General features: G+C 42.5%; 1 protein-coding gene across 2 annotated transcripts in view; it reads right to left on the reverse strand.

Moving 5' to 3' along the window:
• The window catches only part of ANTXR1 (ANTXR cell adhesion molecule 1), a 186,540-nt gene that overhangs the window by 109,090 nt on the left and 50,610 nt on the right, over positions 1-26,840 (reverse strand). For both annotated transcript variants that reach the window (XM_005285200.5, XM_005285198.5), the window contains exons 11-12: positions 11,971-12,040; positions 9,902-9,980 (exon numbers count right to left, since the gene is read on the reverse strand). In XM_005285200.5, coding sequence (XP_005285257.1) covers positions 9,902-9,980; positions 11,971-12,040 — 149 coding nt within the window. The remainder of the gene's footprint in view (positions 1-9,901; positions 9,981-11,970; positions 12,041-26,840) is intronic.

Raw genomic sequence — 26,840 nt, forward strand, 5'->3', positions numbered from 1 at the left:
CTGGGGCTTAGATAAGTACTGATTATTACTGGGGAGGCAGGCCTAGACCTAAATCCCAGACCTGAGTATCCCTCAAACTTTGCAACATTATCCCCTCTCCAACCAGTGAGTAAGTTTGTACAATTTCTTGAGAACTGTGGGAGGCAGAATCAATGGCGTCAGTCCTTATGTCAAAATTCCACTGTGCCTGTTTGCACATGCATGTGCAGAGATTGCACACATAGCCTGCAGCTTTGAAGGTTGTTTCAGCTCTGTACTATAACAACTCCCTGTTGTCATGATTAAAAATATATATATATAGCTGTGACTGATCTGGGACTGACAGGTATTTGACAAGCACCATCCCTCAATGCTGGAAATGAGATCTATTTTGGGCTTTCCTAAAGGGCTTGGAATTGGACCAAGCTAGTCATCACATACACTTTTTACTCCTCGTCGTCAAAATGTTTTCCTCGTTTTCTATTCCCTGAAACGTTGCAGCAGATTTCACACTGCAGGTGGAGAAATGCAAGGAATGGCTTATGTTAGACTCTATGCGCTCATATAAAGTTCTGCCTATCCTCAGAGGGAGTCTGCAGAGCTGCCCCAATTTACACGCGCTAAGGATCTGGCCCTCTAGTTCAATGATCACTGTATTTGGAAACACAAAACAGCACGTACACTGCTAGCCTGTCTCCCCGGGCTAGGAGGGAGTGGCACCGAGCCCAGAGTCTGGCTCAGGTTCCTTTTACTCAGGACTTCAGCTTTGTTTCTTCCACATAAAATTCATATAGCACATCAATCATCCTTTCCCCGCTAGCCTGGGGATTTCTGCAGGGGCCTATCTATTCCCTACAGGCCGGAGGGGGAGGGTGTTGTCCTGGGCCCTGCACCGCTCTAGGGATGACCCTGCCTCACTGGATCACACTTCCTCATGAAGGGCCTAATTTACCATTGCCATGCACAAGTGCAAAGCTCTATCAAACCAGAATGGTGGCATTTTACCCCCCTTTTGCACTGGTGCAAATGACTAAATGCAATGGTAAATCCAGCTGTAAGTGCCTGTCCTAAGGAACACAACGGGAGTTTTACCATTGACTTCAACAGGAGCAAGCTCGGACTCTAATGACACATTATGGGCAGTAAACACCTTGATGTGCAAACATAACAGGAGAAAGATATAACAAGATCCAATGGCTGGAAGTTGAAGCCAGACAAATTCAAAATAAGACTCAAATTTGTAACAGTGCCAACAATTATCCATTGGAACAACCAACCAAGGGAAGTGGTGGAGGCTCCAACTTTTGATGTCTTCAGATCAGGACCGGATGCCTTTCTGGAAGATATGCTTTAGTCAAACAGGTGACTGGGATCCACAGAGGAGTAACCAGGTGAAATTCTATATTCTGTGTTATAAAGGAGGATGGACTAGATGATTGAATGGTCCCTTCTGGCCTTAAAAATCTACAAATCTATGATTTTTTTTAACATGATGTAACAAATCAAATAAACAGAACTCCCTGCATCTCTGTGAGCTCCCAGGCAATCATGCTGAATATGTTTCCCAGAGGGCTGCCGAGGTTTGGCTGTGCTGCCAGCACCTCACTGGAAATTGGTTTGGCGTGGATTTTTCAGTATCGCTTACAGCTCCTTCCTAGGAATGTCAAAATTTTCCACTCTTGCAAAAACTGAGTCTGAGTATATTAAAAAAAGAGGTTTATTTTCTTTTGAATTAAGTATTTTAAGGCTAAGTTTGTTAGGGTTTCAGTTTTCTTTACAGGATCAGATAAAATCCAAAAGGAAGCATTGGTTACATTTTTTTCCTTGAAGAGTGAAAGAATAGAATCAATGCAAACAAAAACAAGGCAAATTAACCTAAACATATGCAGTTATAATAGCTAGGCGAAGGGCCCACAGGTTTTACGGATACAGCTGATATTTGTTGTTTACATTTAGAAACACAATTCCTGCAAATTGTACAGGTCGTTAATTCATGTGTTTCATTGCAGTTACCTTCTTCTTCCCTGTTTGTCTGTTATATCCACTCAGTGCATCTAGTCTTTCATTAGGGTCAGATTGTCAACCCTGAGCACATACAGTGATGAGCAGTTACTTAATCCCACAAGTTACTTTAATGGAACTACTAGTGTGAGTAGTTGTTGATTGTTGGGAGTAAAGGATTCACAATCTGGCCTTTACTTTGCAAGCTCTTTTGGGGGAAGGACTGTTTCTTTTGTACAGCCCCTAGCACAATGAGGACTTCTCATCCTGATTTGCGTTTTACTGCCATACAAATATTAAATAATAGTAATTTGGAATGAGGTGTTCATGTGTTTGATTAAAGCCATCAGATGAAACATCCTGGTTACTTAAAACAAATGTTTTTATCGAACAGAGAGAATATTAGAGCTACCGGTAGTGAATTGCACCTCAGTCCAGTGAAATGTTCCATACATGTTCCATATACACTCATATATATTTCACTAGGGCTATGTCTACACTGTGAGTTAGGGGTGTGATTCCCCTGCTCGTGCACACAGGCTCACACTAGCTCTCATCCAGTTGTCATGAATGTAAACAGCCGTGTGGCAACAGTAGCACTAGTAGTAGTAGTGGAGGCACAACTGAGCAGTGCCAAGTACAAACCCACCTGAAAGCGGTAGGTATATACTCAGCATGGCTCAGCCAAGCCTGCACAGTCACTGCTAGTGCCACTGTGGCTACACGACCATTTATGCTTGTGCTAGCTTGATAAGAGCTAGAGCGAGAATGTGTACACTAGCAGGGGAGTCACACCCACAGACATAGCTTTAGGACAGGGGTTCTCAAACTGGGGGTCAGGATCCCTCAGGGGGTCGCGAGGTTATTATATGGGGGGTCGCGAGCTGTCAACCTCCACCCCAAACCCCACTTGCCTCCGGCATTTATAATGGCGTTAAATATATTAAAAAGTTTATTTAATTTATTGGGGGAGGGGGTCGCACTCAGAGGGTTGCTGTGTGAAAGGGGTCACCAGTAAAAAAGTTTGAGACCCACTGCTTTAGGAGTCACTTCCAAAGTGATCTGGTCATTTAGGTGCCTAACTCCCGTTTAAATCACCTCCTGCTGAAATCAATAGGAGTAAGGTGTCCCAATATATTTGAGAATCTAAATCCTAAGTGGCTAAGGGCCAAATTTTCGGTGCCTAAAAATGGGGAAAGGCGCTGAGTAAGATTTTCAAAAATGCCGACGCAAGTTAGACTCCTAACTCCCAATGGAATCAGTGGCAGTTAGGAGTCTATCTGCATCTTTAGGAATTAAAATACCTTTGAAAATCTGGCCCCAAATTCCTGCTGAAAATGGGACTTAGGCTCCTAGACATAAATGCTTTTGAAAACTTTAGCCTGGATCTAGTATTCTCATTGTTTGATAAAATGTTATATATCTAGAGAGATTGCAGGGCTGGGGGAGATAGATAGATTAGATAGATTAGATAGATAGATTTGTCTCTCTCTCTATGAGTCTTTAGATGCTGGACACAGGAGGCAGACCCTAAACTGTTAAATTAGCTTAGTTCCGCTGTCATCAGTGAAACTGCGCCAGTTTTCTCCAGCTGAGAACCTGGCCGAGGATTTCAGGCTTTGGGTGTTATAAAACTTTGTCAGGCAGGAGTGATGGTGCCGACAGACTCAGTTAGTGATCCGATGATGGCATTAATCAATGCATCAATGATTTAGGAGTCAGGGAGATTTTATGATGCCTTGTATATTTTAGGTAATTGGTTGCTAGGAGTGCAGGTTTACATGAGTGTCAGTTCTCCTCTTAGTAGCTGTTCATTTCTCTTCTTTGAGAAGGGTTGTAGCATTAGCAATGAAATGTTAAGAACAGTTAATCCTTGGGTGTCGTGGGTTGGATTCTCTGAAAGATTCAGAGCTAATGCTCTGGATGATGGGTTTTGACAAAAGTGTCAGCGGTGTATATTCCAACAAAAGAAATGTATCTTTGATGAATGAGTCCCATAAGAAACAATGTAACACAGAGCAGTTACAGTAGCACATTTAATGTTGGGCTCTAGAAGCACCCAGGGAAATCTGGCTTGATAATACCTCTTTATACCACTGTGGCAGCATAGAGGGTCTTAAAATTGTATAAAGGGACATTAGCATATCTGAGGATTGGGCCCATCGATTGGCATTTTCAAAAGACCCTATGGGACTTAGGCACCCACTTCCCATTCAAAGCCAATGGGACTTGGGTGCCTAACTCCCATAGCTCCCTTTGAAAATCCCATATTAGTGGGTTGTGTCTGACTGACATTGCCCAATGGGGAAATAGTTTAAATTGGCACCATAGGACTGGATACAGTTCAAATAGAGTGAGATGTGCCAGGCAATTTTGTTCAAACAGCACAGAACTCCACGGGAGAGAGAAAGAGAACGTCTTGTTGAAAGATAATTAGGGAATCATCCAAATGCCAATTGCAGATTTAAATCAAAGCATATTCCTTTCAGACCTCTGTAACTTATTGAGGAGAACTCCCATGAAGTTGGACCCATAACTTCCCTTGATGTCTTTGAAAATCTCCCCCCGAGAGAGAGAGAGAGAGAGATTGCTGGTCAAACAATGGAAAAGAAATTTCAGAAGAAAAAAAATTCCTTTTTTAAAATCAAAATGTCTAATTTCTCAAAAGGATTAGATCAGCTCTGAGTTGTATATAAATTCCTTTCCATCCATTGATGGACTTTAGATAGTTTTGTATGAAACAACCTTCTTCCGAGAGTTATGGGGGAAATGACAGAGTCTATCTTGAAGATCTCCAAGCCATGAGAATGTGTTGTAAGAATTTGTTGCTATGTTGTAGAATTGTGTAAGAAAGAAGTGGTAAAGCCCATTACAGTATTCGGTCCCTTTATTTGCAGGTTTGTTCCTTAACAAGCTATTTTCCAGGGTTTTCTGCCATCTACATTTAAAATGTCCGAAGCACCTCCTTTGGGAGACCACTCCACAGCTAATAATCTCACTGATATCATAATACACATATACATCTGATGAAGTGGGTTCTAGCCCACGAAAGCTTATGCCCAAATAAATTTGTTAGTCTCTAAGGTGCCACAAGGACTCCTCATTTTTTTTTTTTTTTTTTCTGATACAGACTAACACAGCTACCACTGAAACCTGTCACTGATAGGAAAGTTTCTGAATATAAACATTCCTTTTGAAAGTTTATACCCACGGGCAACAGCCTCAGATATTCACTCCCCTCTCTGATGTTTACGTCCTTTACAAACTGGCAGTTGCGTCCCCCCTGCTCAGAGGTCATTTTGCCATGTTATAATATGTTATTCCAATCTTTCATCATAAGCTCTTCCCCTCTCGTCCCTGTGAGCCTGATCCAATGGTGAGTCTTTCCATTGGTTTTAATGGGAGTTGGATGTTGGCCAGTTCTTTGGACAAATGCTTGCTAGAAAGAGAGCTAATGCTAATTGTTTTCTGGGGGTATGCTTACACTGCAGCTGGCAGAGAGCCTCCCAGCCCGGGTAGACAGACACATGCTAGCATCAAAGGAGGTGATGCGCTAAAAATAGCAGTGTGGACATTTGAGGCTCCAGAAGAGCCTCAGGCTAGCTACCTGAGTTCAAACCCATGAGGCTGGGTAGGCTTGGATTCGGTAGCTAGCCCAAGCCTCCACCAGAGCCACAATGTCCACACAGCTATTTTTAGCACACTAGGTCAAGCTAAACTAAAGCCAGTGTCTACCCACAGCTCTCTCCCAGCTACAGTGTAGACATCTGTGAAACCCTAGATAATGCTTCTAGTGTGACTGACTGGATCTTTATTTTTCAGTAATTAATGCTGGGCCTGCATCTATACGGCCTTAAATATGGTACTCAGGTGGGTGGAGGAAAATCTGAACCCAACTCCATGTTTACAAACAGTCCCAGTCTTCAGAACAGAACAAAGCTCCCTGCATCCAAACACTCCTGACCTTCAGACTGCTTGAAATCTGGATCTGAACTTCTGGCTAGAACCTGTCTCCAGCTGGAAGGATTGTTATTATGATTTCTTGAGCTATTGATAGAATTTCAAACTTTGCAGCTCACAAGTCATACTGGACTTGGAAATGAGACAGGTGCACCACACTCCATTTGCTGATTCTCCAGACTTGGGCAAACATATATTTTAAAGAAGCATACATACACTCTGGCTCCTCAGAGGTTTCACATAGCATGATGCCACGCACTTTCATCTTCTGAGTAGGAGGCCAGTCCCCAAACTTCAAGAAATATGGAAACACTGGTGTGGGCACCACTTTCTGAATGAAACCTCTATTTGCTGACTCATTTGCCCAACAAACCGCAGCTTCTGGTGAGCAATGGTTCTGAGAGTTAAAGCGTTTGCACAAGTGCCAAACACTGAGCTGCTGTTGTGATCCGGGTGGGAGATGCACAGACGGGAAGAATTTGTGGTACGTTCAGGACATCGTTCCAGATCTAGGGCAGTTTTTGCATGATGTCTGCAAAGAGCTTCACTGACGTGCCATGGAGAAAAGATTTACTTCAGTCTTTACAAATGACCTATTCCCTTCCCTCCCCATCCAAGGTTTGTTTGCAAAGTGAGGAAAGAAGCTCTCTCTGCACTGTGCTGTCACCTCCTGCTGCAGCTTTCCAAATTTACTGGCTTTGGCGTGATTCTGCAAACACACATGTGCTCATCTTTCAAGCTTGAAGCCAGTCGCAACTATTCATCAATTGCCTGAAGTTATTCACATATGTAAGCATTTGCAAGTTTGGAGCCCTTGTTTTAGCTTTCTTTAAAGAGATCAGAATCTGAGAAATTATCCCGGTTACTATGTCTACAGCGGGTGCTATTTAAACACAGACAATAAATAAACCCCTCTCTTCTCCTAGGGTGACCAGATGTCCCGATTTTATAGGGACAATCCTGATATTTAGGGCTTTTTCTTATATAGGCTCCTACTACCCCCCACCCCGTCCCAATTTTTCACACTTGCTGTCTCGTCACCCTATCTTCTCCAAAAGAAACTTTACAAACAATTTAAGAGACATTTACAACCAAATTTTCAAAGCAGGTCACTGAGTTTGAATGCCATGCTTGACACACCACATGCAAACTACATTTTCAGAGATGCTGGAATTGATCTGAATTGGGGGTGGGGTTGCTCAGCATTTTTGGAAAACAAGCTTATGGTTTCACAGGTTGGATACTCAAACTCAGAGGTACTGAAGATTAGCAGGTATTTTTGAAAAGGTGGCTGTCACCGGGAATACTGCCAGAACCAACAAAAGCTTTCAAATTGGAGGAAATTTTCTATGCACCCAGTGTAGGTGAAATGATCACCATTATGCAGCCTATTGCCTGGAAATAATTCCCACAAAAATATTAGGGGAAGTATCAGTGAAAAGATTGCTACAGTGAGTTCTATCCATCTATGTCCCAATTAAGTGATGAAAACTCCATACTTAGGATCAAATTTGGGTCACTTAGAACAGACAGAGATACAAAAATATACTGTACATACACTTGTGCAGTGCCATATCTGTCTCTCCATCTATGACTCTCTGAAATCTATACCGCTATACACACATTTATAGAATGAACAAGCAGATTTAAATAATTTGTGTTTACCTCTTGATATCTAGACATACCGAATCTGCTGATTTTTACCTTACTCTGAATGTGTTGGCTGAGTAGCTTCCAGATACAGAACATATGGAAAACCAGAAATTCAAAGGAAGAATTTTTTTTTAATTAGAATGTTGAATCCTACAAATCTTGTGTTTTAAATGTTCTCATGCTTCTTGCATGAAGCATCATCCGACAGGGACTGCACTAAAGGAACAGCTCATTGCTTTTATCCTAAATGTTGCAAGCGAGAACAGTTATGGGGGGAAAAGATAGCTCAGTGGTTTGAGCATTGGCCTGCTAAACCCAGGGTTGTGAGTTCAATCCTTGAGGGGGCCCCTTTGGCATCTAGGGCAAAATCAGTACTTGGTTCTGCTAGTGAAGGCAGGGGGCTGGACTCAATGACCTTTCAAGGTCCTTTCCAGTTCTAGGAGATAAGATATCTCCATTAATTTTTTTTTTAGTATCCATCCCCTTCTTGGAAATGAATGAAATAATCAAGTTCTGCTCTCACAATTCATATGTGAGCTTGCTCCATTGAAGTCAATGGGGCCAATATTCCTTTGGTGTAAATTGTCACACTGCTGTTGGAGCTAAGACAATTTCATCATGGCAGCAAAGAGAACTTGAATTGAAATATCAAATCTAGCTGAAATAAAAGCCTCTCTCTCAAGGCATAAAGATGCCCTTGTCAATTGCAGAGAAATAAGCCTTCATCTCAGCTATGAAAACTGATGGGTTAATCGTGTAGACAATGCTGGTGTCTCTAGACAATCTTGTCGTTGTTGCGACAGGTGAAATGGTACAGGAGATATTTTCCCCCTAAGCCTGTGCATCAGTGTTCATGGATCACAACTGAATAGTCTTGGTATGTGGATATTACATATCTTGGCCTTTCATTAGCTCCACATAGAAACATGTTGCAATTTTGTTTGGCAGATTTGAAGGGGGCAGGCAAAGAGACCTGCCATAAAAGTCTTCAAGTCAAATCCTGCGGTCCTTTCTGAGCCAAGACTCCCCGGGAAATTTTGGCTGAATAATGACTGCAGGAATTGGTCCTTCATATGAAATTTATGACAGCGCAGAGGGCCAGCATAAGGTGTAAGAGCAGGGCATAGGCTTTATGCTGGTCTCTCTGAACAGTGATGAAGTGAAGAAAGCCAGATGTAAACACATCATTGCATGAAGAACGAAGTTTTAAATGGCATCAATATGGGTGTCGATTACTGATGCTTAGAGATCCAGGGCCAGACCCCAAAAGATTCTGAATATCTTTTGCTAGGTGCTAATGGTCTCAACTCCCACAGGTTTCAATGGTAACCTAAGGTGCTTAGAATCACGCAGGAGGCACTCAGCTCCTGGTAGGGTTGTGCCCTATAACTGTGACCTTACCTTAATAAAACAGCTTATTTCAAAGCAACAGTATATAACAGAACCCCCTTTTCACTAGTTTAAGACCACACAGGTCAGTCAAAAGGCTTGACCAAACTTATGAATCTCACATGCTATGTACATGGATCCCAATCCTACACATTCTATTCAGTCAGAACTCCTACTTTCTCATGAGATTCCCAATATTTTCTGTTTTCATGAGCACAAAGTAAATTCCTCCCAAATCTTCTTTATCCTTACTACCATGAGGCCTCCCTTCCCAATGGTCTCACTTTAGCAGAATTAAAACCCCCTTCAAGACAACTGTGTTATTAACTGTAAGAAATTGCTTTCCTTTGCTCCGGCTGCTGCAAGAGGCTTATGAGAACAAGTGACTCAAGCATTGCTAGCAAAGGAGGATGTGGGGTCAGTGCCGGCTCTGCACTTGTGCAGAGCTCCCCAAACTTCTGGGGGGATATCGATTTATAGACAAAGTGTCTGATTGTCACTGCCTTGCAACTTCTGCCTTCATTTACATCTATGCAAAGTGGGTTTAAACAGCTACCACTGGTGTGAGTGGACATGTCTGATTAGCTGGTGCAATTTGCACTCACCGTGCAAGGAGCAAAGCAGTGGAGAACCAGGCCCTGACACCTCTGATATATCACAAAACCACTTCCTTGTCTCCCATACATGCTCTATCTCAGATAGAGCACGAGCTGCTTGCTCCAAACTCATGTTAAGGTGCACACCACATGGGGAATGGTAGTGCATGAGGGCCATGCATATGAGCTCACCACTAAGGCAGAGAGGTGGCTCCTTAGCATACCACTCACCCAAGCCTCAAGCACCAGTACAAGCACAGCTTATATGTGGTTTAGAACCCTTTTGCTACTGAAAAATTTTATGCACAAAAGTTGAAACTTACACAGTGTGTGCTGGAGATGATGACAGAGCTTGAGATGAAACTGAGGCCGTCATTCATGCTGACCTGAAGAGCTGCCTCCCTGCAAAAAAAAAAAACCAGGACAGCCATCTGCCATGCTGCATCAGACACGTGCCCCCCTTGAATCTGGGATCCTGATATCAGGCTCTGGCCAGTACCCGAGGTTTCAAACATAGGCCATCCTCACTGCCCCATACCGCTATATTGTAATGCACTCAGCCAACTGTGCAATGTATTATATGGCGAAAAAATTGACAACGCTGAGAAAAGAAGGGAGCAAAATATCACCTCTTCATTCCCTTAGTCCTAGGCCCAACCTAGCCTTAGCACAATTTAGAGCAGCTTCAGAGTTGCTCTATATTTTCCTTAACTGGCTATATTATCCGGTATCTCTACTATCTGCTTCCAGGTTTGCTAGATCCTACCTGCTACTGACAAGTCTGCCTTGTGCTCCTTAATCTCACTAGTCATTAAATGTCTGTACCTTTGGTTAACAATTGTCTGTTCTGTTTATTAAGGTCAGAACATACATACAAACTCCCTCTCCAGCATAACAACAGGGTATTCCCCACTCCCATATAAAGAACTGTTTTCCCTCTACTAACTGACACGAGATTAAAAATTACATCATCTTCCTCGAGCTCTGTACTTTCTATTCCAATTGGGAATAAAAAAAACACTTGACCCTCTCAGTTCATCGAATGAGAGGAAGTCACAAATATGTCAAGCACTGGGGAGTACAGAGCGCAAAGCCCAAAACAAGGGACATGACAGCTGGGGACAAAGCATTCTCTAGTGAATGGTTCCTGCTATGGAATGAATTTCCAGAGGAGATTAGACTAAGATAGAATCTGCCTGTCTTTAGGGAAAGTTGCAAAAAACTCTCTTACTACCATATCGCATTTCCACCATAACCAGAATGACATTTACATCATCAGCCCCACTCTGCTTGCTTCCCACACAAAATGAAAAACAGAAATGCCTTCCTCAACCAGAATTCCTATAACCCAAAAGGAAGAGGAAGGAATGACTCCATGAACTCTACTAGGGACCTTGCTATTGCCAATCCAATGCATGTGAAAAGAGATGAGATACCTTGGTGATGGACAGCAGTACAAAATCTTTGGATACAATGGAAAGTTAGGAATGCACCTGCCTGCCTTATCGTTATGGTGATGTTACTATGGGAGAGGCAGTGGGAAGAGGCAATGGGACACAAACAAGCAACACACATTTAAAAAAAAATTGTATGAGTTCTTAAACCCATTAACAGGCCAGATTCACAGAGTTTGCAGGTGATGACTGATTTCTCGCAGCTCCAGCTCCAGGGCTTCACGGTAGTATAACATTTAGTATAACATTGTGCAGAAGAACTGAGCAGATGCAGTGACTGCTGTCCAATAACAAAATAGTCTCTTAAAACCGAGGAATGATGATGCACTGCAGAACTTCTAGAGCTGTGCAGTCAGAGACAAACTAATTCAGCATTGTCTCCCATGCTTTGAGCCAATCATGCCATCCTTTTTCACATAAGTCAACGGTAACTGACTTATGTGTCAATGCCCATTCAAATCAGTTGACTTGAATGGCTCTGGATCTGGATTTCTAAGTGAGAAAGGGCAGCAGGACTGGGCCACTTCTGTCTTATGACCAGTTCTCCCCCTTTTTAACTGTCTCCCAACTCCCAAAGATCAGCAGATTTTCACAAAATCCCGTTTTTTGGATCCTATCTTGAGTCACAGGAGCACTGGAGGCTCAATACCCCACTGTCTAGCTTTACCCTATTGAAATAATTTCAGAGAGAGCTTCTAAGGCTACTGTTTTACAATTAAGTTAAGATCTAGTCAGTCCTGACATGTCCATACATGACCAACAGACTGTGGTTCAGTTTTCCTGTGAGGAATTTGTGGGATAGGAAGTAACTGTGGCCCAGTTTAATAGTGAATACAGGGATATATGTTAGTTAAAAGCAGGCAAATCAATTATTCTTCCTCAGGCAATAAATGGGATCAGTCAATTTCAAATGCTGGTGGATATCTCTAAGAACTTACATGCCAACTTCTCGTAATACAGGTGCTGGGCAGAGCAAATAGGTATCTTCTACCACGAAAGGTTTCTCATCTGGAGAAAGAAAGAGAGAAAGTGGTCTGATGTGTGAGGAGATTGGTAACGCACCATTTATAAATTAGGATTACCATAAAATTTACAACATCTTAATTCTCTCTCATGGTATATAAATAGGCTTTGAAGGATTAGATTTTTAATCTGTAAACATCAGTACATGTCTGTTTCGCTGTACACATACAAACTGCTGAGGAAATATTTCCACTGATAATAGCTGAAATGTAGAGTTAAACAAAGTGAGAAATATGGTGCTTGAGAACTTAGAGTTTAATGTAAAGATATTTATTTTGTATAGTTTGACATGTGATGCTGACAATTTGTGTTTTAATGGTTATCAAACCTTAATTTTTTTTAATATCAGCATCAAACTGTCATTAAATAATTATTGGTTGACCCTCCCCCAGGTGACAACCCCATTAATTTTCCACTGTGAAAATTTAAGTTGATAAAAATAGGGAAAATATTGCTTAAAGTCCATAGTCTTGTGCAACTGTGAAAATTTAGATAGATACAAATAAAAGAAAGATTAAAAATAGATGTCTCTCAAAATTATTTAAAAAAAAATCGAATTCTGCCAAACCTATGTATAAACACATGGAGTGGGGGTGGAAATCTAGTGGTCAGACTGCACTGAAAACTCCTGGATTCTATCTCTGGCTCCCCACTGACTTGGTGCGATGACCTTAAGCAAATCCATTTTACCTCTCTGTGCTTCAGTTTACCCACCTGTGTAATAGGGATAATAAAACTTACCTGCCTCTGGGGTGTTGTGCGGCTCAGTTAATTAAGAGGAGCCCCATGCATGCATGCCTAGGTGCGTTTAATATAGTGCTCTCTCTGCTATTGCACTATGCAGTTACTAGAACCGGGTGAAATTTTCAACAAAAAATGCAGATTTGCCAAAACACACATTTCACCAATTTGTGTCAGTTTTCCTGAACTGTTCATTTTGACAAACAAACCAAATAAATTCAGAAAAAGTTGACATTTTCAAAACAAAATATTTCAATTTTTCTCTGTTTGAAATGACTTTTTCTTTCAAAATTCCCTTCAATTGTATTAAAAAAAAAGTGAATGTGTTAAAAATACTCAAACTCTAAATGAAACGTTTCATTTTGGGTCAAACAAAACATTTTGTTCAAAACAATTTTTTTTATTTTATGATTTACTGAAAAATTTGTTATTCTCAAGCTGTAGAAGTTGCTGTCCATCAAGGATTGTAGGTTTCTGAACTGCCCCATAATTAGAGACATGCAAACCTCAAAATGTTCAGAGGTGATTATGCCAACCTCTTTGGCTTAGAAAATCTCACCAAAAGTAGGCTCAAAACCTTGAGATTTCAGGTGCTTCCTTGGTTTTAGCTGGACCGGAAATACTGCAAGAGTAGCTTTTTATGAATTAATGTGCTGGTTCTGCTTCCAATCCCTGATGAAATCAGGATGGGTAGAGGTTGTAAGGGAATTTAGGTTGGGATTTTCAAAGGAGCCTTATGGGAATTAGGCATCCAACTCCCATCGACACTCCTAACTCCCTTAGAACTCTTTGGAAATGGTAATCTAAATTTTTGACTTTTCAACCCTCAGAAAGGATTAAGAATTTGAGCAAGGGATTGGATTAGATGACCTCCTGAGGTCTCTTCCAACCCGAATAGTCTATGACGCTATGATTCTAAGGTTTGAATGAGGTTCAGGTAATCTGTTTCACCTGAACTGATTTCCTGGCTCAAGAGAAAAAACAGTCAGTGTGTGCACGCATCTGTCTAGGCATTCATAACATGCTCATCACTGTAATATCTCTAGTATAACCATTAAAACCTAGCACTGGAAGTAGGGAGATCTGGCTTCTACCAGATCTGGTAGTTCCTGATTCTACCAATAAGTAACTGCGACCCATATCTTAGCAAAGCAGCTATGCAGATGAATAACTTCAAGCACATGAATAGTTCCATTGAGATCAATGGAACAGCTTACATGCATAAAGTTACCCACATGCTTAAACATTTTTCTGGTTTGGGACCTTTCTGACCTTGGGCAAATTATATAAATGCTCTGTGCCTCAGTTTCCCTAGCTGTATAATGATCATTATCTTTATCTTTATTGGAGACTTGATTCAGGTTAGTAAAGTGCTTGGAGATCCTCAAGTAGAAAGCAAAACAGAAGTGCTGTGTATCCTTTTACATAGCTTAAAAAGGGTTCATTAATGCTATATTGAGTGAGTCCCAGCATCACAATAGGTTGCTTATAACTAGAAGTGGCCAAAAAAGGAAATTTCCGTTTCATGGGAAATTTCATTCAACCTGACACTATAGCCTGAACCCTACATGACTGAATGCTACTCTCATTGCTAGAACACAAAAATTGTCTTCACAGCCCAGGACTGGACACTATGGGCTAGATTCTCTCCCCCTGTTCTGGCCACTTTGCCCTGCCTGATAGAATCTGGCCCTAAATGGCTAGCTGAGAATCCCCCAGTGCAGGGAAGCTCCCAACTCATATAAATTAACAAAGACAGTTCTTATGCCAACTCCCCTATCCTGGCATAGAGGGGACATGATGAGAAAGGGAAGGGGTGGATCTCAGCAAGAGAGAGAATCTGGACCTCTCTCTCTCTCTCTCTCTCTCTCTCTCTCCCTCCCTCTTTATATAGCTGGTTGCTTCTCAATCATGGCAATTGGTCACTCAAAATTTACAACAAACTGGCCAACACCGGGGGGTCAAATGTTAAGAAATGGCCAGCATCCAACAACTCCTATTAATAATACCTAGCACTTTTCATCAGTAGATCTCAACGCATACTACAAAAGAGGTCAGTATAATTATCCCCATCTTACAGATGGGAAAACTGAGGCACCGAGCGGGCCAGAGACTTATCCAAGGTCACTCAGCAGGGCTGGGAACTGAATCCAGGGCTCCTGAGTCCGAGTCTAGTGCTTTATCCTCTAGGCCACATGATCTCTCGCTAAGAGCAACAGCAGCTGGTAGGTATGGAATATCCCTAAAAAAAAAGGGTAGGATCCTAAGTAGGAGTTGAGCTCTTTTGCAAATCTGGCCCTCTGTTTTTAGGGAATCTTGAGCAAGTTGGAATTCCGAATTGTCTATCAGTATTTGTTAGTTGTATGACCAGAGCTCCTAGGAACCCTAGTCATGGACTAGGACCCCCTGCTCTTTTCGCTCATCATGCTAGGTGCTGTACAAAACACAGAACCAAAAGATGGTCCCTGCCCCAAAGAGCATCAGAAAGAGGCAAACTTTGAAGCTGAACAGAGTGCTGTGAACGTCCAGGAGAGATTTTCTTCAGCAGCTTCTGACCTCATTTAAACTTTCATTGGTCACAATGCAACTGTTTCCCCCACTGCAGGCCAACCCACAGCAACAGCAGAGCCCTCTGTGAAACCAGGCCCTCTCCTCAGTGGTTAGCTCAGCAGGGCTCACTGGGAAATGAGGCAGTACAGCATATTTTGCTGCAACCCCATGAAGTTCTGAGGGGGTGAGGCAGATACTGATCACAGGGTTTTTATGGCCCTGCAGCTAGCAACATAAAACCCTCTAGGGGCTGGAAGCAAATAATAGCAGAAGAGAATTCTCTCCCTGACATTTCTATGGCAGCTTTTCTTATTGAAGATAAATATATATTATTTTGCCGTATTGTTCCATGGGTACCCTCCCAGTGCATATGACACCCTCATGTGTTTTCCTGATATGGCAGCATTTTGAAAGAGGATTTTCCAAAGCCGGTTGGGAAATGTTTATTTTTATTCCCATGGAAAATTTCAACAATAATGAGGAAAAAAGTTAGTTTTCACAAAATTTTTCTTAAGAAGTTTTCATGTTTTCATTTAAAAAAGCAGGGAGAGGGGTTGGGAGGCTTTCTGCAACAACAACAAAAAGTTTTAGAGGTTTTGGGGAGGTTTTTTGACAAAAAAACTCAAAAATGTTGCCAAAATTGGACATTTCCCACACATTTCCATTTTTGTCAAAAATAAGTTGTGAAAGAAAAATTTTGATGAGCGCCATTATTTTCAGTGATGGGTCAGGTCTTGGCATCTGGATTTTGTGCACACAGCTCAGCGGATGAGAGTTGGTTTTAAGCCACTGTTACTCTCCCCTGAACCTGTGCCCACCAGGTGCTAATTTGGTGCCACGCTTACTCTGCCCATAGCCCCAAGGGGATTGCCAGGGCATAGGGAGATACACTGACAACCTTCTTGGTTTGGGAGAATGTGGGGGTGGGTTGGAAGGAGGTTGGCAAAGAGGCTGGCTTTACAGCATCAGAGGATTTCCCAACACTAGCTACAGACCCTTTAAGCCATGTGTAAGCCAAGTGGAGATCAGAGTTGGACTGCAGGCAGTATACAATCTATAGGTGACCTTTCGCATCTACCTCACACAGGCGTAACCACAAGGTGCAAGACAGAGAAGAATCAGGCCCTGGGACCATAAACACCCTGAGGAGCCTGATTCTATTCTCACTTATACCAGTGTAAATCAGGAGTAACTCTAGGGAAGTTAATGAATCATATCAATGCATGTGACAGCAGAATGAGGTCTCATGTCAGTCAGATGGGCCATTTTCTTCTTCTAAAACATCAAGGTAAAAGGCAAAGAACATGCACTCTCCAGCATTTAAAGCACTAAAAGCTGCTTTCGTTTTGCAAGACCTTTTGCTGAGAATATTTCACAAGCATTTTGTTTCTCTCCTCTCCTCCCCACTCCATTTCTTCTCCCGAAATTAAATCTACTCTCCTCTAGAAAGTTTATCGGTCTTCTAGTCCCCAGGGCCTACCCTAGCTCATAGCTGGCAGGTTTAGCTATGGGGAGGGATTGTTTTGTTTGGAGAATGTTTTTGTTTCACCACAGAAATGAGTAACTTTAACTCCCCCCCCCCCCAACAAAAGAAGATCCTTTTGGTTTGCATAACTCCAGCCATCTGACTCCTTCCTGGAAAACTGCATTGGGAAACAAAACAAAAATGCCTTTCATCTGCTATTCAGTTTGTCTGTGCAGGATGCATTTGAAATTATGCTGCTCCTCTTTGCAGGCTGCAGAAAAATGGGCTGTATTCCTCTGCAGGGAAAGACGGGCCAAAACATTAACAATCTTTGGACTTTGTGGCTTGGACCTGTCTCAGTTCACAAGATACATAGAAGAACCGTTGATGGTAGAGTAATCAGGTACTCAGGGCATTAGATGGGAGACAAAAGACTTGAATTCTATGCCTGGCTCTGTCACGGACAAGCTGTGGGTCCCTGGGAAAGTCACTTCGCCTCTCTGAGCCTCCATTTCATTGATTTAGAATAGATCGTAAGCTCTTTAAGGTCAGGAACTTTCTCTTAATACAGTCCTGCCTAAAGGCCCCATTGTGCTAGATGCGTTATCCACATATAATAATACAGATTTCCTGACCTTACGAGCTTACAAATCTAAACAGGAATCAGTGCAATAGTTCACAATGTCCTTGTTGGCAGTCTCAGTAGAGAAGACAAGGTGCAATGGGTATATGGACACTAACCAACCGTTTAACTGAGGGGTACATTTCCAGGGCAGTGTGTGTATGGGAAGCTTTCTTGCTGCAGCTCATGCAAATCTATTCTCTGCAGAGGCCCTCATGCAATAAGGAACCTTCCATCAGCACTTAAACTTATGCAATCTACTCATTAACCTTTAATTCGCTCTTCTCTGGCTCAAAGAATATTTATAGCCTGTAAAACCAACTGATCCTCACTTGAAGACCATTCCTTTCTGCTTCTGACCTTGGCGAGCTTCTGCCAATTGCCTTCCACTGAGCCAGCCCTCTTTTCAATCTGTAACCTTAGGGTGAAAAAAATTCCAGACACATGCTGGATTTCACAGGAAGCTCAGAATGGATGTTTTGATGAAACATAAAGGAGCAAAATGACCCAAGCAGAGCCACCAAAAGAAGGTAGAACTACTTTCATATAACCATGCAGTGCAGAAGCAGGCCAGCTTTAGGCTAGAAGCTAACTCTGTAGAGACAATTGGAGGACAGACTGAATGGGGACTGCATGAAGGCTAAGACAAGGATTTTAAAAACTAACCATGCGTCTGATGAAGTGGGTATTCACCCACGAAAGCTTATGCTCCAATACATCTGTTAGTCTTAAAGGTGCCACAGGACTCTCTGTTGCTTTTTACAGATCCAGCCTAACATGCCTACCCCTCTGATACTTGTAACCAGTGATTGTTACTGTTTATTATTTGCATTGCTGTGGCGTCTAGGAGCCCTGGTCATGGATCTGGGTCCCATTGTGCTAGGTGCTGTACAAACACGGAACAGAAAAAAAACAACCCCTCCCTTAAAGAGCGTATACAACTCTCAAATGATTTGGGGTGCCTCTCTTTCTGAGAAAGACACAATGCAAAGGGGCCCGAAAGCTCACCACTTTCTGAAAATCGTTTCTCTTTACTATGTCTCAACTCCCTACTAATCACATCTTTTCATCTTGGCCTTAGTGCTTGAGTCTTCATTTATTTCACTTGCCTAAAGTGTATCTTCCCAAGGATCATCCAGCCTTGATGTGACCCACTGTTTCCTTGTTTGATAATTGGATTGTTTGGGGGGGCAGGGATCATCTATTGTATAGTGCCATAATTCAAATTCTAATAATAGTCACTTCAGTGACTCCTGAAGCAACAGGCTCCCCCCCAGGAACATCTGTTCTGTGCTGCATCCTAGATGCTTCTTCAGGAAGTGTTTAAGACTAGCCTATCTTGAGCCTTTTAACTCTTCAGCTATTCCTTCGACACCAGGCAGAGATTAAAAAGAAAAAAAAGGGAGGTCAAGAAAATACCTTGGAAATCTTCATGCCATCTACTAAACAGTGATCTTTGTTTATCCTAGCTGATTTTTTTCCCCTCCCACTCTACTGCTTAGGGTTGCCTTCCAAGAAAAAATCCTTTTTTTGACTTGAAACCCGTTTGTGGGGAGGTAGGAATGCAGAAAGAGAGACACTGTTGTGTTCTCAGAGCTAGAGAAATTGCCTATTAAAAGACCCCATCAGTAAGAAATGAATGTTTTGCTAATGCTATAATGAAAGCCATGCTGAAATCATGCTATAATTTCCCTGCTTTGTATAGGGAGCCACGCTTTCTGAAACCCAAAGCCATTGCGAGGCGATTTAGGGAATGTTTGGAGGGGGAATGGGTAAAGTATAGAGCTGTGATGTCACATTCTGCATGATTTGTAGCTAGAGTGAAAGGATCTGGATGGAATCTGTTTTCTCCAATCGGTTCATCTGTCATGCTTGGGATTTTATTTTAAATGACAACACATGCTTTAAAAAGGCTGCTAATGAAACTTGGCAGGCATTGTATTACCACTGGGCGAATTTGCTTTCACTAATAGCTGATGGTTCAGAAGGGTAGCGCATGCTCTAAATAAGTGTCATTCCTTAGAAGAAAGCTTTAAGAACTCCAGAATGCTACATTTCCATCATGGTCCTGTAGAGCTGTATCACAGCATCTCCATATCTACTGTTGTTATTATTAACAGACACTGCACAAACACAGAGCGTGAGACAGTCCCTGCCCTACAGAGCTTACACAGACAAACAGAGAGAGAGGAACTGAATTGCCCAAAGTCACACAGCAGACCAGTGGCCAAGCCCAGGCCTTCTAATTCCCTGGCCGGTACTCTATCCACAGCCTGTTCTGACGTGGTGCATTACTCCAAGCTAAATACCATAACTTCATGCACGCGTAATCTGTCCTGGGAAAGGCAGCTGCATTTCCTATAGCATTGTTCATACAACCTGGATCCCATTACATTGTATGGCGTTTGCTCATACCATTATAGAGTTCAACACTGCCATGACAGAGAGAGAGGACAATTAAGAGGCTTAGGCAGGGGAAGAGAGACACGTATTCAGTAAAGGCTTAAAGCGAGATGGTGAGTCAACCAGGCAGACACAGATTAGAAAACAGGAGCTGTGGAGCAAAAGGCTCTTGCGCTAATGGTGGCCACGCCGCATGGAGCTGTGGAGAGTAAGTCAGCGTGAGGCAGCCAGAGGAAGAGGGAAGACAGGAAGTCTGTGGAAGGTAAAAATAAGAAAGTCAGGAGGAATTGCACGGGGAATTGGTGGATATGCTGGTCCGTGCAGTTCGGACCATAAACCTCACTCCCTGCTGGTATCCAGCACATACATATGTGGTCCTGTTCCTGTTGTTTCTCGCCTCTCTTCAGACGCCAATTGCACTCATGAAAACAGGATGTCATGTCTCTACCCTGAGATATTTTCTCCTGCCTTGTTACCGGTGCCACGCCATGGCTAGCTCACTCTGCTGCATTAAGGTAAGGAGCCATTCGGTCCTGTGGACCAAGTGCTTGCCTAATCATCAGAAGACATAGGTTCTACCCCTGGCTCTGCTACTAACCAGCTGTGTGACCTTAGACAAGTCATTTCACCTCTATTTTCCCTCACACTCTTTGTCTGGCTAGTCAGCTTGTAAACTCTTTGGTGCAGGGACTGTCTCTTGTTATGTGCATGTACAATGCCCTGAACAATGAGTCCATTATTTTGTTTGGGACATCCAGGTGATCCTGGAGCTTAAGAACGGATGAGAGTCTTTTAGCAACATAAGTGATTCAGGTAGATTGTAATTAGAATCTCTCTGGATAAATCCGTTTGAGCCAGTACAATTCATAGATTCATAGATTCTAGGACTGGAAGGGACCTCGAGAGGTCATCGAGTCCAGTCCCCTGCCCTCATGGCAGGACCAAATACTGTCTAGACCATCCCTGATAGACATTTATCCAACCTACTCTTAAATATCTCCGGAGATGGAGATTCCACAGGCTCCCTAGGCAATTTATTGCAGTGTTTAACCACCCTGACAGTTAGGAACTTTTTCCTAATGTCCAACCTAAACCTCCCTTGCTGCAGTTTAAGCCCATTGCTTCTGGTTCTATCCTTAGAGGCTAAGATGAACAAGTTTTCTCCCTCCTCCTTATGACACCCCTTTAGTGAAAAGTGTTTCTAAGAGTTCCTGCCATCTGCAGAAAAATCCTGCTGGTGGATGTACACCTGATCACAGGCCAGCTCAGCTGGTCACTCACAACTTTAGCAGTCACAGCTTTTTCTCTCTCTTTTTATTTTTCATCTTGTAACTATGAACATTACAAGTTGATTCTCTCACCTCTCCTCACCATCATCCCTCGCCAATAAGTAATGGGCTTAATCTGCAGCAAAGAAGATTTAGGTTAGATATTAGGAAAACCTTTCTAGCTCTAAGGGTGGTTAAGCTCTGGAACAGGCTTCCAAGGGAGGTGGTGGAATCTCCATAACTGGAGGTTTTTAAAAACAGGTTGGACAAACTCCTGTCAGGGATGGTCTAGCCTTACTTGGTCCTGCCTCGGAACAGGGGGCTGGACTTGATGACCTCTCAAGGTCCCTTCCAGCCCTGTATTTCTATGATTCTGTGTATAATCCCAATAAAATATATACTGAAAATCTATTAGCTCCATGGCTTTAATGACCTCAGTGAGTCTTGTCCATCTTGTTTTGGGTCTCATTTCATAAGGTTTTAGGAACTGCTGGCTTCATCTTATCTTTAAAATAAGCGTCTTGCCTGATATAATCAGATGCTGAGAGGTTTCAAACAAACAAAACAGCTGAGCTATCCAGCCCCCCATATGGTTCCCATTAATCCCTAACTGAGTTAACTCATATTTTAAACCTGTTACAGCCAAGTATCACAAAAACACAAAAAATCAAGAATGCAGGCTGAGTCTGCAGTGCTGTATTAAAAATAACAACAGGCCAAATCCTCTCTGGGTACAAGTCAGCGCAACTCAAAGCTACAATAGCTGTACCAATATTACACTGGTAGAGAATTTGGCCCAAGATTGGCCCAAGAACCCCAGACAGAATCTGTTGAGTTCCAGTACAAGGAGGTGGCTCACTCACAGGTCTTAGCTTTTCTCCTTGGCTTCGCAGTGGGGTGAGAGACCTTTCACCTCTAGGTTACCAAATCAAATCCAGACCAGGGCTGTGAGAAACTAGTTGACGGGTTTCAGTCCAGTTCCTAGTATCTGCCTCAAAATAATCAGCTGCAAATAGCACAAGGTGCCAAGGACTACTTAGGAGAGACTGAGCTACTCCCTTTGCCCCCAGTGGACTTCTCTTCAGATCAGGGTTGATGCATATTGGCTGGGAGGGGACAACTTCTATGGTCACTATACCTGGTCTCTGGGTAATAGAGGACTTTGGCTTCACATTACAGGGGCACTGGAAGGAGATGCTAGATGTGTAGGCCCCTGAGTTGTTGTGATAATAGAGGTTTATTCATTTTTAAGAACATAAGAATAGCCATACTGGGTCAGACCAAAGGTCCATCCAGCCCAGTATCCTGTTTTCCAACAGTGGCCAATGCCAGGTGCCCCAGAGGGAGTAAACCTAACAGGTAATGATCAAGTGATCTCTCTCCTGCCATCCATCTCCACCCTCTGACAAACAGAGGCTAGGAACACCAGATAGATAGATGCAGCAAGTAAACAAAAGTGGTGGAAGAAATCCTCTTCAACTCATCTAAGTACCAGGTCACAGTGTTTGGGAGTGAGGTTCCATTCACTTCAACTGGTTCCTCCTCTTGGCAAGCTAGAATTTTATCTCTCTGTGAGCAGAATGCACTGAATAGCATAAAGCTGACTGACGACATTACAGTTTCATAAAAGATGTTTGGATGTTTCCTAGAATGCCTGGCCTCAGAGCTAGCCAAGACCAAGGCAGCCAATTATGGAGGCGAGGCAGGTTAAAATACAGATTGTGTGTCACAGTTAACATCGCAGGGTGATAGATCTCACAGCTGTTGTGAGACAGTGCTGATGGTATTCTCTAGTCTGCTCTGGAGGAAAACTGGGATAAATTATTGGAGTCTTCACAGAGACTTGGGAGAAGAAGAATGGTCTAGCAGTTAGGTTGCCAGTCTGGGACTCTAGGAAGCTAGGTTCTAGTCCCAGTTCTGCCAGTGACCTTGGGCAAATCACTTTGTCTCTCAATTCCCTATCTGAAAAATGGGGATAATAGCACTGCTCTGCCTTACAGGGGTGTTGTGAGGATAAATATCACCCCAGGGGCTCTTTACAGTAATAAGAACCATGCAAATATGGCTCACAGAGAGATAGCTATGTAGGTAGACAGATGGGAAATCTCCTAGGAATGGAAAAAGTGTTTCAGAAAACCTGAACACTAACTTCAAAAGGGATGCACCAGAGACCACTGGCTAGGATAACAGCCTAGGAGTTAGCACATGCAGTTTCTTTTCCTAGATTTGCCACTGACTCATTTGGGGCAGGTCATGGCCCCCTCTGTGCCTCAGGTTCCCCATCTCTAAAATGGGGGTAGTGAAACTTATCTGTCTCTAGGAGGCGTTTTGATCATTTTGGATGAAAAATGCTAATTATCTTCAATATTTCAAAAAAGAATTAAAGTTCAAACATCAAGATAAGGACCATATTTCCAATTGCCCTGGAGTGCAAATTCAGAGTTCTCGTTATGAGTCCCAGCTCTTGAAGCAGAAGGTTGTTTCAAAACAGCAACTTACAAACTCAGCGCAAAAATTAAAAAAAAAAAACTGAAATTCCTTCAACCATCACTCTAGTCAGGGAAAAAGAGCAGCAAGGAACATATATGGAAACACTCTTCTCTCGATTTACTGAATCTTCCTCAGTAGTCACTTAGTGGAGCCACGTTCTCATAGCTCTGCCCAGCTGCTCCTTGTTCTTATGGAAACTAGCAAAGCAGACTCACTGTACTGCTGCCATTGTGGAAACTAGATGGAGTGGAACTGGTACTGCTATTGTTAACTAGGGATAGATGAAATAGCTCATATAAAATAGACAGCAGCTGGACTTTCAGTTTTGACACTTAAAAGTTTTCTTCATCCCCTCCACACACACACACACACACTTCTGCCCATTGTTATTCTGGATTTTCTTGATTCTGGCCATCACACTTACTGACTAAAGATGGGATCAAGCCATAAAACTTGGAATTGGACACAGGGTATAAACACGCCAAACTCTCGGGGCAGGGTTTGGATTCCTAGTTATGGTTCAGACCTAGCACTGTTAAGTGTTCAGAATCTACAGCACAACAAGGATTTTGTCCCCTCAGCCATGGGAAGAGAGGGAAGAACAAGATTACAAAACTGCCTCTTGCTCTTGCCAATACCACAAATCAGTTCACAGTTTCACTAGATCAGAAGGGTAGCCATGTTAGTCTGGATCTGTAAAAAGCAACAAAGAGTCCTGTGGCACCTTATAGACTAACAGAAGTATTGGAGCATAAGCTTTCATGGGTGAATACCCACTTCGTCAGACCCATGCATCTGACGAAGTGGGTATTCACCCACAAAAGCTTACGCTCCAATACTTCTGTTAGTCTATAAGGTGCTACAGGACTCTGTCGAGTTTCACTTGAGTTTCCTTATTAAACTGGTCTACTCAGGGTTGATCCAGAGCTCACTGAAGTCAACAATAGAGCTGATTGTCCCTCGGGAGATTTCAAAAGGTTTTGCTGTCCTGGATTATGATGAAAAATCAAAAACTCAAAAACTTTTGTGAACCAATAATCCTGAAAATATTTCTGATAGGGTCAATTGAAAATTTCATTTTGATACTTTTGAAACATTTTATTTCAATGTCAACCTTTTAATTTTTTTTAAGTATAATTTCACTAAAATTTCAAAACAAAGAGTTGTTTTGAACTGAAAAAACTAAATTTTCCATTTTGAGAATGTCAAACTAGGACATTCCAACAATTTCAAAATTTATTTTCTTTTTCAAAATGTTTTTGAATTAGGAGACTAGTTAAAACTGGCCCTTTCCTGTAAACAGTTCTGGTTTTGACAAATTGGCATTTTCAAAATCTTTTGTCAGAAAATCCCCAATCAGTTCTAGGCTTTGGATCAGGCTCTTTGTTTTGCATCTATCTCTTCAAAAACTCCATATTTTCTTCCTGCCTATTGCACAAAAAATAAAAAACAACACAGTCCCAGAGAGGCTCCCTAAATAGAGAATAATAAAAATTAGCAAGGATTTGCTCCTTTTCCTTGTTTTCTGGCAGCCTCATTACTGGATTACCCCTCTAATGCCACCATGCCAGTCCATTGTTTGCTTTGTGATGGTGATGCACATGGCTATGTAGGGTGGGATGGGGGTCCAGCAACTTCTGTTAAATAAAGCAAGAAAATAAAGAAATGTATCAATTTCCAAAAACATCTGGAGTGGAGTACAACATCCCAGGTGTCCTTCCTGTCCCTAAACTGCTGTGTTTTTAGTTACCACATCTCCTTTCGGGAAGGCTCATTTTCCTGCGCACTCACTTCTGCCGTTTGATTTCCCTTGTACACCGAAGACTACATGTTCTCTTCCTGGTTGCTGTTTGTGCAAATTCTATTGCAATCAGTGGGAGGCATGGAGGTTGGAACTTGTCCCTATATCACTTTAGGTCAACAGGAAAATGCCCATTACTCCAGGGTCTGAGAACCTGAGAACTGGGGAAGTGCTGTTGTTCCCATTTTATGGTGGGGAACTGAGGTGGGGAACTGAGGCATGGAGAGACTAAGTGACTTGACAAAGGTTACAAAAGAAGTCTTTGGTGAAGCAGTGAATAAAACCCAGGTCTCCCAAATCCCAGGGTAGCAACCTGACCACTGACCCATCCTTCCCCCACACTCCGAGTTCTAATTCTGAAACGATCTGTTTAGATTACGGCTGCCCTGCCTGGTTTCTATGTATGTAGCAGGGCCTGATTGCTCATGGTCATCAAAGATCAAATAGCGCGTGCTTGCAAGAACAGGTTATTTGCTGCAATGATCTTGCCACAATCCAGATGGGCAATTACACTCAGTCTACCTGTAATTGTCCCTGTAATTTCCACTGGATAAATTATTCCTCACTTTCTGTTGTGTACTGTTGGGGTGCAAGCATAGTGTTATCCTGGCTGCTCACCTTCCACCTCCAAAACAGATACATTTCACCAATGGATTTAGTGATTTTCTTCTCCTACATTGTTTGTAGAGTGATTTGGGGATCCACAAGTGAAAAGTACTACAGAAGGGACTGCCTCTAACCCCGTGTAATGTGTTGTTATACCAAAATGACTCAGAAATTATCATGTCACTGCTCTAATTTTATCTCTATTATTTATAGCACATTCTGTACTGGAATTTAGCTTTCAAGACAGCAGCTAGGCACTAACTCATTGTCATGCAAGTCTACTGTCACTTTCGCTGTTCTTCTAGCTCAGTTAAATGCTTGCAAGGTTGGTCAAGGCCCAGGGGTGGGAATCAGATGACCCAAGTCTTACTCTCGGCTCTTCCACAGATATTAGGGAAGTCACTGAAGGACAGATTCAGATACAGAAGGCCTGGTTCTTCACTGTGCCCGAGACATACAAATAAAGTTGCAGTTGTATGTGCATTGTCTGCTTTGTGGGTCTTAAGCAATGTCTGTTGACCACCAGGCCAGAAGACTGCTTGCACCCCAACAACCACCAGCATGGCTTGCAAACAGGAGACCAAATATAAATCAGACCTCTTCCGGAGAGCCCCAACTGCCTTCAGGTTTCTCAGCCAAGACTTTTTAGTAAACATTGCTTCCATTCAGAGCTGTAGCTCTTCAAGCATAGGACAGGGTTTACAATAAAACAGCTGCATTGTAAGAAAATTGCTGTGCTTGTTTCACAATATTTCATATGATTCAGTGGAGCCACCAATGGGATTAGGGTATAATTTAATAGCCAGTCCAATCCTTAATCTCCCTCTCCCTCCCCCCCC

This window comes from Chrysemys picta, chromosome 2 (genome assembly GCF_011386835.1).
Source record: "Chrysemys picta bellii isolate R12L10 chromosome 2, ASM1138683v2, whole genome shotgun sequence".
Classification (NCBI taxonomy): Eukaryota; Metazoa; Chordata; order Testudines; family Emydidae; genus Chrysemys; species Chrysemys picta.